This window comes from Pyrus communis, chromosome 10 (assembly GCF_963583255.1).
Source record: "Pyrus communis chromosome 10, drPyrComm1.1, whole genome shotgun sequence".
NCBI classification, from domain to species: Eukaryota; Viridiplantae; Streptophyta; class Magnoliopsida; order Rosales; family Rosaceae; genus Pyrus; species Pyrus communis.
Genome location: NC_084812.1, coordinates 4,116,600 through 4,130,881, shown reverse-complemented (window position 1 = coordinate 4,130,881; position 14,282 = coordinate 4,116,600). Strand labels below are relative to the sequence as shown.

Sequence of the window (14,282 nt, the reverse complement as noted above, 5' to 3'; positions counted from 1 at the left end):
TCATCTTTTATTTGCACAGCTTCTTACATGTGAGAATAAGTTCAATATCTGAGCTGAATATTTTCGAAGGTTATTACCAGTAAGAATGCTTCATATATTTTCTAGATCTTTTTCTTTTTTTCTTCAAATTATCCCGATATAGTAGGCAAAGTGTTAGAAAAATGCATGGCATGTAATATTAAAAAATGAGTTAGGTCAATGAGATAGACTAATGTAGGCGCAAGATTTAAAATGAGTGATCTAAATTCTCAAGTCCGTCGACTCTGAACACAGAAATTTAGAGAAGATCTCAATTCGTCCAAGTTCCAACAGTGGCCATGGGACGAGGATTTCTAGCTTGTTATGACGGGGGCAAATAATCACTAGTGTTCATTCACATAATCACTTATCGTAAAAGCAAGTTTTAAATAGAACATCAAATCTACTCAGGAAGTTAAGATTAGAACTTGCAAGCGACCCATAACAAGGGAATAAAAACTTCATAGGAAAAGGAATTGAGTTTTTTTGCATTCTTACTGGGTTGAAAACGGCATCCCGTTTTAGTTCCTCAACCGTCCCTCTTCAGCAGTAGTCCATATAAACATCTCTACGATCAAAACATAAGGTACACGATTCGAAGTTTTCATTGAACGGGCTTGCCCCAACGTCGGCAATCTTGACTGTGTTCGTACCAAGTCTGTGATCTTCAATCCCCAGATGTTGAGCAGAAAGCCATGAATTACTGCACTATGTAGAAATCTCGGATGCAAGGCGAATTGGCTAAATGTTGTGGATACTATAACCTGCATCCTCTGAATATTTCAACAAGTGTTTCGAGGATCCGTCAACTTTCTCCATTTTGATTGTCGGGAATATTGATCCCTCTATAGCACTTCCTCTTATATTGCAGTATATGGTAAGCAAAAATTCCTTTCCACCTATTTACACCGGGATTATATATATGTGCTCACAGGTATGTGATTTACCATGCAGGGTGGGATGCCAAAGGCTCCTGAACCGCTCCTACAATTTAATCGCGATGACCTCGTAGGACTACCATTCACCTTTCCTAAAACCAGAATAAGGTAGAATAGAGAACAAACCTGAATGTAGCAAACATGTTGTACTTTTGTTTGTGGTACAAGGCGTCTCAAATATTGTTCGATTGAGCAACTCCATTGATCACCCAACATGTTCGGTGTTTGAATATTGTCGATTCCTGCCTTTGTCTGATATCTAAGAATCCACTGAAGTTTCTCACAATAATGTTTGACAAGTCGCCTACTTTCTTCTTGGTCCAAATCTGTGGAAAATATGGAAGATAATGCTTTTTCTCATTATATTTATCTACAAGATTACAAGGATATATATACATGATACAAGTGTGTAGGTAGGACAAGGTAGCCGTCCTAGTGTGTAGGTAGGACAAGGTAGGACGGCTGTAGGGGACAAGGTAGCCGTCCTAGTGTGTAGGTAGGACGACTGTAGGACGGCTGTAGGACGGCTGTAGGACGGCTTATTCTTCCAATACTCCCCCTCAAGCTGGATCAAGGAGGTTAATTGATCCAAGCTTGGAGAGCAGACTTTGAAACTGAGGAGAAGCAAGAGACTTCGTGAAAATATCAGCAAGTTGATCTTGGCTTCGAGTGAATGTGGTTTGAATTACCTTGGACTGGACTTGTTCCCGAACGTAGTGACAGTCAACTTCAATGTGTTTAGTGCGTTCATGGAACACCGGATTGTAGGCAATATGCATAGCTGCTTGATTGTCACAGAAAAGAGACATAGGTGTGTTGATTGAGAACCCCAAGTCCGAGAGAAGGCCCTTGAGCCAAATGAGTTCACATGCAGTGGAAGCCATGGCTCTATACTTAGCTTCGGCACTTGAGCGAGCAATTACATTTTGTTTTTTGCTCTTCCATGTCACGAGGTTTCCTCCAACCAACGTGCAGTAGCCAGTAGTGGATTTTCTATCAATAGCATTCCCTGCCCAGTCAGCATCGGTGTAGGCAATGATTTGAGTATGACCATTGTTTTTCATGACGATTCCCCGACCAATGAAGCCTTTGAGGTATCTGAGAATTCTTTTAACAACATTTAAATGAGCTTCAGTGGGTGCATGCATGAATTGGCTTACAAGACTAACGGCGTAAGTTATATCCGGTCTGGTGATGGTGAGATATATAAGCTTACCCACCAATCGTTGGTAGTAACTGATATCACTGAGAGGTTCTCCTGTCAAGTCCAACTTCAATTTGCTATCAAGAGGAGTACGAGTTGGTTTGCAATCCATTATCTTCACTTCTTGAAGTAAGTCAATCACATATTTCCTTTGACTCAAAAAAAGTCCCTTGGGTGAAGTGGCCAGTTTAATCCCAATGAAGTATTTTAAAACTCCTAAGTCTTTAATGGCAAATTGTTGATGAAGAGAATGTTTAAGAGTGTGAATCTCATCAATGTTATCACCTGTGATGATGATATCATCAACATAGATTAGTACAACTAATTTGCCAACTGATCCTATTCGAACAAACAGGGAGGAATCAGCATGACTTCTCTTAAACCCAAAATTTTCAAGTACCGAGCTCAGTTTGGCATACCAGGCACGAGGAGATTGTTTCAAGCCATAGATTGACTTATGAAGCTTGCAAGCCATACCTGAATTCTGTGCTTGTGGATGACCCAGGGGTAGTTGCATGTAGACTTCCTCTTCGAGATCTCCATGTAAAAAAGCATTTTTTACATCCATTTGGTACAATGGCCATTCATGGTTCACTGCAACAGATAACAAAACCCTTATTGTGCTCATCTTAGCCACGGGAGCAAATGTCTTCTTATAGTCCACTCCAAAAGTTTGAGTAAAACCGCGAGCCACCAATCTTGCCTTGTGTCGTTCAATTGAGCCATCAGAATTAAACTTGATTTTATAGACCCATCGACTGCCTACCACCTTCTTGCCTTTGGGAAGTTGAACTACACTCCAGGTTTTATTTTCATTCAAGGCTTTGAGTTCTTCTTCCATGGCTAGCCTCCACACAACTTGACGATTGGCTTCTTGAAAGTTCCTTGGTTCACTTTCATAGGACAGTTTACTGAGGAAGACTGCATAAGAGTGAGAGACTTTGGAGTAATTTACAAACTTGTGAATAGGGTACCTGGCATGGTAAGTTTCATAGTCTTGCATCCTTGATGGTAGATGTCGATCTCGAGTCGGATTCCTGCGGGGTTGAGCTGGGATCACAATAGGTTCAGCTCCACTCTCTTGTATAGATGTTGTGTTATGGTCATGGGGAACTACTTGTGCTTCTGAGGCTTCAGTGTCGTCTCCAATAAGCAGGTTGTCATTAAGAGTTGCATGAGAGTCCCGGTTGTGAGGTAGTGAATGGACACAGTCACTTGGTTCGACTTGATTTGGCAATGGGAAGAGATCTAGGAAATGCTCCCCCTGACGATTTTGATCTGATGATTTGTTGAAATATGGTTGGTTTTCATCAAACCGTACATCTCTTGAGACAAACATCTTCCTAGAGCACGGATTGTAGCATTTGTACCCTTTTTGGGTGGAGGAGTATCCCATGAAAACACACTTGACAGCTTTGGGATTAAGCTTGTCTCGGTGATGGGATTGAATATGAACATAACAGGTACATCCAAAGATTCTCAGATGAGAAAGATTACCCTTTTTGTTTTGCATAACCTCAGATGGTGATTTTGTATCCAGAACACAACTAGGCAGTTTGTTGATAAGATAGGTGGCTGCAAGAACTCCTTGAGACCAAAACCTCTTAGGCACATTCATTTGCAACATTAGCGCCCTGGTTTTTTCAAGTAGGTCCCGATTCTTCCTTTCGGCAATTCCATTTTGCTGAGGAGTACCTACACAACTTGTTTGATGTATAATTCCATGGGTGCTCAAATAGTTAGTCATATTTTTTGATGTATATTCAATGCCATTATCAAACCTTAGTATGTGGATTTGGGATGAAAAATGGTTCATGACAAGATTATGAAAGTCCTTGAAAGCATCCATAACTTCACTTTTGAATTTTAGGAGGTACAACCAAGTGGCTCTTGAGAAATCATCAACAAAGATAACGTAGTACCTATAACCATCAAAAGACTCTAGAGGTGCAGGTCCCCAAACATCGGAGTGCACCATCTCAAACAACTTGCTAGTCCTAGACATGGAAGAATTGAATGGGAGTCTAGTAGATTTTGACAAATGACAAATTTCACATACAAGGGAGGATTTGCATAAACTAGGGAACAACGTAGACAACACAGATTCTGAGGGATGTGCTAGGCGTTGATGCCACAACCGATGTTCTAGGTTTGAGTTGACTTGGAACCCCTTTGGAATATTGAGGTCCTCTGAAAAATAGTACAGCCCATTTAGGTAATGACCTTCACCAATCAGCTTCTTGGTGGCTAGATCCTGAAAAACAACATTGTGGGGGGAAAAAATTGCACGACAGTTTAGAGAGTTTGTAATCCTTCCTACGGACAATAATTGAAAAGGAAAAGATGGAACATATAACGTTGTGGACTCAACAGTTTCTGAGATCAGTTTAACTTTCCCTCTACCTAGAACTGGCACACCTCTACCATTTGCTACAGAAACTAGTGATGGTTTAGTGTGGCTTTCAAAATCGTATAGCTTAGAATATTGATTTGTCATGTGATCTGTGGCACCTGAGTCTATAATCCAAAAATCATGAGAGTGACTAACATTTAGAGCAGTTGAAAGAGCACACATGATACCTGGAATGTCTCCTTGAGGTACATGACCAGATTCAGCTAAGAACCCTGCAAACTGTCCAAGAAGAGCAGTTTGATTTTCCCCAGTCGACATTTCACCTGTGCTTCCTTTTCTGGTTTGAAGGTAGGTTGAGAACTCATTCAACAAGTCAGCCGGATTGGCTGTAAAGTTCATCGACCCACCGATGGATGTAGCAGCAGCAGCATGGTACTTGTTTGTATGTGGTCTGGCGTGTGAGCCCTTATGATCTCTTAAAGGCTTGTTCTCAAACCTTGGCTTCAACTCAGGGTGCAATATCCAGCATCGATCTATTAGATGTCCAACATTATTACAATGTAGACACTTCAGATCTGGCCTTTTTCCCTTGTATACTTTATCTCCAAATGACTTATGATTTGTCACAAAAGCTCTAGCCTCAGACACACTAGGTTTTACGTCAACATTCATGACTTTTCTGCGTACTTCTTCTCGCTGGATAGTAGTGCAAACACTTGCAAATGATGGAAGTTCGGGATTCATTAGAATATGGCTTCTAAGATCTTCATATTCAGAACCCAAACTTGCAAGCAAATGAAAGATTTTGTCTTCCTCAGACCTTTTTAACAGTACGGCAGCATCGATAGTGTGTGGTCGATACATTTCTAGTTCGTTCCACATGTTTTTCATGCAACCGAGATGATGAACAAAGGATTTATCACCTTGTTGAAGACTTGCAAGATTCCTCTTAAGCTGGAACACTCGAGCAGCATTGTTTTGATTTCCATACATGTCCTTGACTGCCTTCCAAAGAGCACTAGAGGATTCTGAAAAACTGAAAATTTCAGACAGCTTAGGATCCATGGAGTTGAGGAGCCACGACATGACCAGCTGGTCTTTGCACAGCCATGCTTCATACTCCAGCGATGCGACGTCAGGTGCTTCAATACTTCCATTGACGAATCCAAGTTTGGATCTTCCTCCAAGGGCAAGAGATATTGATCTGGACCATGGAAGATAGTTAAACTCATTTAACAACACAGAACACAAACGTTGGTTTGGGTTGACTTCAGCTTCTGGAAAACTAGGGCGAGGAGCTGTGAAGCTTTCAGCTTCTGAGTCAAAAAGATTATCTTCTGCCATTATCGAAACGAATGTGCAGAAGAAGAGAAGGGACAACAATGGAGTCAGGCCGGTTAAGGTTCCAGCTCTGATACCATGTGGAAAATATGGAAGAGAATGCTTTTTCTCATTATATTTCTCTACAAGATTACAAGGATATATATACATGATACAAGTGTGTAGGTAGGACAAGGTAGCCGTCCTAGTGTGTAGGTAGGACAAGGTAGGACAAGGTAGGACGGCTGTAGGGGACAAGGTAGCCGTCCTAGTGTGTAGGTAGGACAAGGTAGGACGGCTGTAGGACGGCTAGTGTGTAGGTAGGACAAGGTAGGACGGCTGTAGGACGACTTATTCTTCCAATAAAATCCCTTCTAACAATCTGGACTGGATGTTCTTGCAGAGAAGTGGTTCGCAGCCCGATGGTGGAAGAACAATGTTCTGTCCAATTGTGCTTCCCTGTGGAACTGAAAAATGGAACCATGGTGTGTACCTTTCTTGTCGTATATTACAAAGCTTTTGATGGTGACTTGAATTTTCCTGATGATTTATAACTAGGGAAAAACATTTATATGGCAGGTAGAAGACATTCACATTGTTGGATTCCTGAGCAAACTTCTTGAAACAAAAATTATGCAGGTTCTACGAATCAAACATGGACAGGTACGCATGCCTCCGAATTATTTTATTTCTATTTATCATCTTTATCATTGATTCAATTCTTCTTACTTACCTCCATGCTATAGATCTACACTGTCGGTGTTTCTGTATTTATTGGGGGTAGTAAGCCTTACAAAACTGCAAATGTTCGTGGTGATCGAATCATAAACTTTTCTTGTGATCCAGAAATCTCGTCAAAGCTGGTTGGTGCTTTTGTTGTTCGACATGTTCTTATATTTTGGTTTATTAATCGATTGGTCGTTCAACTAGCTGTTTGATACCATACAACAGGTCGATCTTACTCTGCATGAAATATTACGTCTCCAAGAGGAAGGGCCGTCAGATGAGGATGTCCCAACCATCCTTGAAATTGAGCAAAGAGCCCAAGAAAATGGGCTTCAAGTAAGTTTTCTTGTTACAAAAAGTTTCATTTTGGTCAGTGATGCACCATTGTTCCAACAATCACCTAGTGCACAAAGTTTCGTGGATGCGAGAGACTAATGAAGTGGATGTACTTACACAAACCGTTTGATTTCTGTTGCCGATTTCCTTCATTCAGGAGAATCACTACTGGTTGGACAGGATTTTACACAGCTATCAGTCAAGAGACTGCTCCGGTGATGTTGACACTTGTTTTGAGGTTTGTTGCTTTAACTCAAAAAACAGTACACTGTAGTGGTCTCAATGCCCTGTACATCTCGCTTTAACTCACTAAAATCGTTCTTCGAATCTACTCAAACCAGTCATCAAACACATACTAAGGTGAGTTCTAGTCAAAGTTCGTACTCAAAACTGATTATCTCAAGTAGTTTCCAACCTTTAGAGTAAATGTACAACATATGAGGTTATTCTGGTTGTGGCAGATTTTGGTCGGCCTTGCTGGTCTCGCGGTTTTGGGTCCTAGCTTATGGAGATATTCACGACGCACCCTAAACTCGTAGGTGAAGCTTACATAGAAGAGCTCTAGAATCTAGATACACAAGAAGCGTGAACATTTCAGTTACAAATTTAGGACGGTTCTTTGTTTTTTTGTTTCATTGATTCTTCGAGAGGTACATACGAAGCTGAATATAGCTGAATTTTCTGCCGAACTAGGATTAATATAGGCGTGTAAAGTCGATGATGCTAAGATGGAAGCTAATACAAATTTATTTGATTCCGTTCGAGGCGTGTAACGTTGATGTGTATTACTTTTCTTTGTAGTTTCATAACATGTGTTCAGTAATTTTGTTGGAAGAAACTTTACTATGATGCAACTTACAACTGTTGTGATCCCTTTCTAGTGATGCATTACAACTTTATAAATTTGTGGGTTCGGTCTCATCCAACGTTACCAAAAGAGTAAATTCGACGTGTTCCTTGTCACGTCATTTGATCTTGGTGAAAAGGTCGACAAAGGTATTAGGGTTTAGGGGCGTAACGAGAAAGCAAAAATTCAATATGCATTACAAAAGAAAAATAATAGAGAAGTCAGTTTCGGTGATAGTGTCACACTATGTTATTAATGACGCGTATAACTATTGATTTACACTATGCTATAGTTTATCACATCAACGTTGTCGTGCACCAATATGATAACCCATGATGAGTAAAAACGAGTTGTCTTCAGAATTAGGTTAAACACAATGATTTGTTGTTTCTCATTGTTCGATAATTGATATGTACAAAAACTACTGCAATGTAGTCATATGGGCACAACAAGGTTATGCCACTGCTACGTGCTAGCAACAATCAAGCATCAAACACAATATATGGTGTTCACATTATATAACCTGAATTTAAGATCTCTTTCAACTAAATGAAGATAAATACTGCTAAATCAAATATCTTATCGCAAATTGATTAGTTGTTAACACATTTCCGAACCAAAAATATGGCTTATCCTAAACATATTTTTTACAACTTATTTTTGTTTTCCTTACTAAAAAGCCTTATTTCTATTTTATTATTCATAAGAAACAGAACAAAACGACGTGATTAGTTGTTTACCATCTCTAACTGGCAACAAGCGACACGTCGTATAAGTAGAACAAGGGGACTCTGATAGACCTTTATAAGGGTGTGGAAGCTAGGGTTTTACGCCCCATTTTTAGTTGATCCCCCAGCGCCTCTTCCTCCTCCTCTCTTTCTGCATCACTTCCAAGCCCGCCCCAAAGGTTCGTCTCTCTCTCTGTCTCTCCTCCCCCCCCCCCCCCCCCAAAAAAAAAATCTCCTACCCATGAAATCTTACTTGTACATCTGAATTGTTCTTAAGAAAATATAACATTTTCTAATCATATTTATGCTTAATTTTCTGGTGGCGTATAGCTCAAATCTAGGGTTTTTGCTTTCAAGATTGGATTTTTTAATTGTGGGGTTTTTTTTCCTTTCTTTTCTGAAGTGAGGATTTGCATATGCAGGTACAGTTGGTAGAAGGAGAGTGTGAAAATGGTTGAGAAGACAAAGGGAAGGAAGGAGGAGGTGGTGACTAGAGAGTACACCATCAACCTCCACAAGCGCCTCCATGGCTGGTATTGTATTTTCCCCAACTTTTCGTGATTTGTTCTTATATTTGCATTATTCGTGCTTTCGGTTCGTCAGTTTCGCATTTAGTAGTTGTTTTTGTTGTAAATATTTGATTTCGGCTGCTTGTTTTGCATATTGTGTTTTTCTATTTACTGATTCTTGACTGGGATTTGGATTCATATGGTTTTCGAGTTGTCGACATTTGATTTCAATGTGTATTCGAATGGGTTTGTATGTTTGAAAATTTTCGGAAGTATTTCCTATGTTGTGGTTGTGGACATGTGTGTTATCGAACTTCTATTTTACTTTTATGATTAGTTATTTAACTAGAACGGAATGTATGTATGTTTCCGGCGTAGAAGAAGTAGAAACAGAAAACAAAGATATAATGCAGAACTTAGTTATTAAAACTGGCGAGCTGGGTCTTCTAGCAAGTTCGTAAGTTGTTGCGAGGGGTTTGCGGTGGACAATGTTCACCAGATTTTTATGATGGGGAGCAGGGAAAAGGCGATGATTTTCACAGTAAAATGTGATTAGAGGAGGGTTATGATTGAAATTGGATTTTTCAGATGGACATTAGGATGGTAAGGCTTCTTAGTGATGGATTAGGGTGGTGAGTGGAAGCGAGACTGCCCAAAGATGGCCATCTAGGACTGTAGTATGGAAATGGTGTAAGCTACTTGGCTGCGGCTTGGGCTTGAAGCAGAGGTTCTAGTCCAGAGGGTTGGGCTTGGAATTTGTGGGTATAGGGCTCTTACGGTCTCAGATGTTGATGTTATTGAAACTCTGCGGAGATAGTAGGTTCTGTATAAGTATCATTTGCCAATGTGTCGTTTCTTTTGCTTGTGCATTGTTATTGAACCATTGAAAAACATTAAAATAACTCTTCTGCAATGCCTTTTCGTAACAGCACATTCAAGAAGAAGGCTCCTAACGCCATAAAGGAGATCAGGAAGTTTGCCAAGAAGGCCATGGGAACAAATGATGTCAGGGTGGACGTGAAGCTGAACAAGCAGATCTGGAGCAGAGGAATCAGGAGCGTCCCAAGAAGGATCAGGGTTCGCATTGCTCGCAAGAGGAACGACGACGAAGATGCAAAGGAAGAGCTCTACTCCCTTGTTACCGTTGCTGAGATCCCAGCAGAAGGACTGAGTGGATTGGGCACCAAGGTCATTGAAGAGGATGAATGATCTATTCATTTCCGTTTTAAGTAAGCTACTCTCATTAGGAAGAACAGAGAATTTTATATGCTTTTTCGAAAAACCTTCGGAGTTTGTTACCAAACTTAAGACTTGTTTCGGTAGTTTGGTGTATTTTTGTTTGGTTAAATATTCAGCACCGGTAATGTACTTTTTGGTTTTTAAGTGATGTGTTTCTCTGGTTCTTAAAACACCTTTGGATCTCTCTGTCTCTCTTCGAATTTGCTTTCGGAAGAAATCGAACTGAGCAAAATTCTATTGTGCGACGGACATACCACGTCTGTGCAGCCGTGGTCTGCCCGTTAACACTTGGGCGGCCGCATTGGGATGGCCTTAAAGGAAGATCCTCACAAAGAGGATCTGGAGATGATCCTCATTCGCCATAAAGAATCTCTCCTAATGCAAGGTGAGCTGTAAATGACACATGCAAGACGAAAATTAAATTGTATTCGTGAAAACACTACGCAAACCTTAAAAATTTCAAAGTACATCAGAATACATATTGTCTGGTAAAAACATTAGTAAGTTCGAAGCCTATGGGCTGGCACAGGGAAAGTCTTTGAACCCCGAGAGTGGTCGGTCCTGTTCGGCCTGCCCTCCGCTGCGAGGCTGCTCTTCGAACCCGAGTTCTTAACATGCTTCACCTGGAAATAATGCGGAGCTACTTCCAGCAGCCACTTCGGCTCTATTTCCGTTACACATCTCATGTATTCTCTTGTCGTAAGCACCATTTCGTGGTATAAAACGCAGCTTGGTGACTCCCGTGCTAGCCCTGAGCTCGGGTGGATGTAGGCGGTCTGTGGATATTTGATCGTTCTATAACGTCCATTCTTCAAAGAGCTTGCAACGTGGGGGAAGAAACCGGATGCAATGGCCTTCTTTATAGGCGTTAGATCATCGGGATTTGAGATTAATTCGACCTCAACCCGCCCCAAGAGCCGTTCAAGTTGTACCCGGATATCTCTTGCTCGTTTCATGCTCCTCGCCTGTATGTAGTTTTCGGAACACCATTGTGTTGAGTAATTTGTCTCCTTCCATTCATTGTACACATTAAGCAAAGCAATGTGATCTCCCACATTCCCGGTTTGAAACCACATTCGTGCATTGTCAGCGTAGGCTTGTTTGTTCTTCGGGCGGAGAAAAACTGAGTTACCAACAGAAAGCATAGCAGCGATTGAAATAACCTCGTCCGAGCACTTGTACTTGCCGGAAGCAACTATCATCTTAGATAGCTTCGGATCAAGAGGAAACTCTGCCATCTGCCTACCGACCTTAGTCAGCTCACCAAATTTGTTCAATGCAGCTAGGGCAAACAGCAGTTCAAGCGCCTTTATCAATCCTTCAGCAGGTGGAGCATCTATGAAATCGAAATGTAACAAGTCATGGATACCGAGACACTTCAGCGTAAGCACGACATTCGCAAGGTTAGTCCGTTGTATTTCTGGTATTGTGTTATCTTCAAAATCATGCTGGTAACTGTAAGATGTGTATAACCTGAAGCATTTCCCAGGGCTTGTTCGACCAGATCGACCTGCCCTTTGTCTGGCCGATGCTTTCGAGATGGGAGTGACTTGCAATGACTCCATCCCAGTCCTCGGATTATAACTCATCATCTTGCAAAGTCCAGGGTCAATGACATATTTGATCCCGTCTATTGTCACCGAAGTTTCAGCTATGTTTGTGGCCAGGACAATCTTCCTAGCCCCTGAAGGCGTGGGCTCGAAAACCTTCGCTTGCAACTCGGTAGGTAGGTTTGCAAATATGGGACAGATAATCAGCTCACCAATTTTTGTCCCAAGGCCTTCTGTCTTCTGTTTCAATACTTCAGCCGCTGCTTCAATTTCTTCCTGACCAGTGAGAAAGATCATTATATCGCCAGATGGTTCTGTCACATGGATTTGAAGTGCAGTAGCAATTGCTGCATCTAAATAATCAGCTTGTGGTTCCTTTGTGTAGAATATATCGACAGGATGCTGCCTTCCTGGAATATATAAAATCGGGCAATAATCAAAGTAATCGCTGAACTTCTTAGCATCAAGAGTTGCACTTGAGATGAGGAGTTTAAAATCGGGTCTAAATCGTGCAATGTCTTTAACTAATCCGAACAGAATATCTGTCGAGAGCGTTCTTTCATGTGCCTCGTCCACCATCAGCACACTATAGCTTGCCAAATCTGGTTCGCCGAGAAATTCACGCAACAACATTCCATCAGTCATATATTTCATAACAGTTTTTTCAGATGTGCAATCTTCAAAACGAATAGAATAACCTACCTCATGGCCGAGTTTGACTCCCATTTCTTGAGAAACCCTGGCAGCAACACTCATAGCGGCAACTCGCCGTGGCTGTGTGCATCCAATCTTTCCATGCTTCGTGTATCCTGCCTCATGCAGATATTGGGGTATCTGTGTGGTTTTCCCGGACCCAGTTTCACCAACGATAACAAGAACCTGATATTTTTCAACTGCTCGGAGCAACTCATCGCGATAGGAGAAGACTGGTAATGTTTTTCTCTCCTCCTGCAGCTTCTCCAAGTTTGATTTCACTTGCGAATCAAATGACCGAGTTTGTTGTGCTTGCAAATCATCATCAAATTCATTAGCTGATGCCTTGACAAAATCAATCAGGTCTCCAAAAACAAATTCGTACTCATCAGCAGACATTGACCTATTTTTGTCTTTGGATCCGAAATTCCATGTTGCCTTTTCAATTTGCTGATCCTCCCAAGCTTTCTGTTCTGCAAACGGGTTGATTTTATCTCCGCCATTCAGTTCCCGGTAGCATTGAGAAGCCACAGAAAATCTCTTTTTCTGATCAATGCCACACTCCTGATCATCATAGGCTTCCGGGATCATGTACTCATTGCCACTCTCATCCTTTTCTAGCACTGACTTTTTCTTCGCAATCTCTAATATTTGTTTCTTGTAACTCAAGTCACGGTCTTCTGCTTCGGTCAGCTTCAGACCTCTGAATAAGCAATTCTCATCTTCTAAATCCTCCATAATTTCCTCCAATTTCTTTTGCTCCCGTTTCTTTAGATACTCTTGTCTTGAAACTCTTCTTAAAGCTTCGATATCAGCATTGGTTCTCTGAAACGCCTCCTTTGCCTCGTTCTGTTTTAACAACCTTGTTGGGGCTGCTGCATCCTTCTCCCTTATGTTTCTCTCCAACTCCTCCCTCTCTCGCTGATCACGCAACGTTTCTTCTTCTTCAAACGGTGAACCATCGTCGCCTTCTACTATCCATATTCGTCTTTTAACCGGTCTCTCTTCGTTCACTCTCGCAATATCTGCCTCGCGATCTTCTTCTACTTCACTCCGCACCCTCTTCCTATACCGTTTCTTCCTCGAATCCAACTTCATAGACTCATAATCATCGTTGTCCACATCTATGATCTCATCATATGTTCTCTGCAGCTTCCTCACCAGCCTGGCCACTTCCCTCTTCTTTTTCGATAATGACTTGCGGCGCAATCTTGCGAAGATTTCTTTCGAAAAAGCGCCCGATTCATTCGTGGATGGCAGTCCAAAATCGACGAGTTTGTCCATCACACCAGCCGGCGATGTTGCTTGCTTAGCGAGTTGAATAACGAACCGAACAACTACGATGTTAGAATATCCGAGAAAATCCATTAACTTATCAGACACCCAATTCTTCAGAGTGCTACGCCTCGCCATCGAAAATCGAGGCTGATGAAATTTTTCTTAAGGACTTGGATTTGACAGAAAGAAAAAAAACGAGGGAATATAAAGTGATGGAAATTCTGCACTCGCGAGATTATATTGTATGTGTATTTATATAGTCTGGAATATTTAGGCGGCAATAATCCATTAGGAAGAAGGAAACCCTAACCAAATAGGAAACCAAGCGACGCTAGGACTAGGTTTCCACCGTTGACTAGGTTTTCCTAAACAAAGGGTTTTCAAAAAAGGGTAAAGCTACGTGCATTAAATTTGGAGATAAAATTTTGAAAATTAAAAGGTATGGAAGTTGATGATTGGTTTATTACTTAAATGTTGATAAACGTGTTCATTCATATTAGTGACACATCATTTAACTTGCAAATTTAATCTCCCTAGCATCAA

The 14,282-nt window shown here is 41.2% G+C and overlaps 3 protein-coding genes across 3 annotated transcripts; 2 read left to right on the top strand and 1 right to left on the bottom strand.

Moving 5' to 3' along the window:
* Positions 1–6,255: 6,255 nt before the first annotated feature.
* LOC137746984 (zinc protease PQQL-like) lies at positions 6,256–7,434 on the top strand. The gene is made up of 6 exons (XM_068486985.1): positions 6,256–6,318; positions 6,413–6,496; positions 6,580–6,696; positions 6,785–6,895; positions 7,053–7,133; positions 7,357–7,434. Exons 1-6 carry the CDS (start codon positions 6,256–6,258, stop codon positions 7,432–7,434), a joined length of 534 nt encoding a protein of 177 aa, XP_068343086.1.
* A 1,122-nt stretch (positions 7,435–8,556) lies between these two features.
* On the top strand, positions 8,557–10,388 carry LOC137746814 (large ribosomal subunit protein eL31). Its single transcript, XM_068486825.1, has 3 exons — positions 8,557–8,649; positions 8,893–9,003; positions 9,909–10,388. Exons 2-3 carry the CDS (start codon positions 8,921–8,923, stop codon positions 10,186–10,188), a joined length of 363 nt encoding a protein of 120 aa, XP_068342926.1. The 5' UTR covers positions 8,557–8,649; positions 8,893–8,920; the 3' UTR covers positions 10,189–10,388.
* A 92-nt stretch (positions 10,389–10,480) lies between these two features.
* On the bottom strand, positions 10,481–13,874 carry LOC137746981 (pre-mRNA-splicing factor ATP-dependent RNA helicase DEAH1-like). Its single transcript, XM_068486984.1, has one exon. The coding sequence runs from the start codon at positions 13,872–13,874 to the stop codon at positions 10,716–10,718; it is 3,159 nt and encodes a 1,052-aa protein (XP_068343085.1). The 3' UTR covers positions 10,481–10,715.
* Between the last annotated feature and the right edge of the window lie 408 nt (positions 13,875–14,282).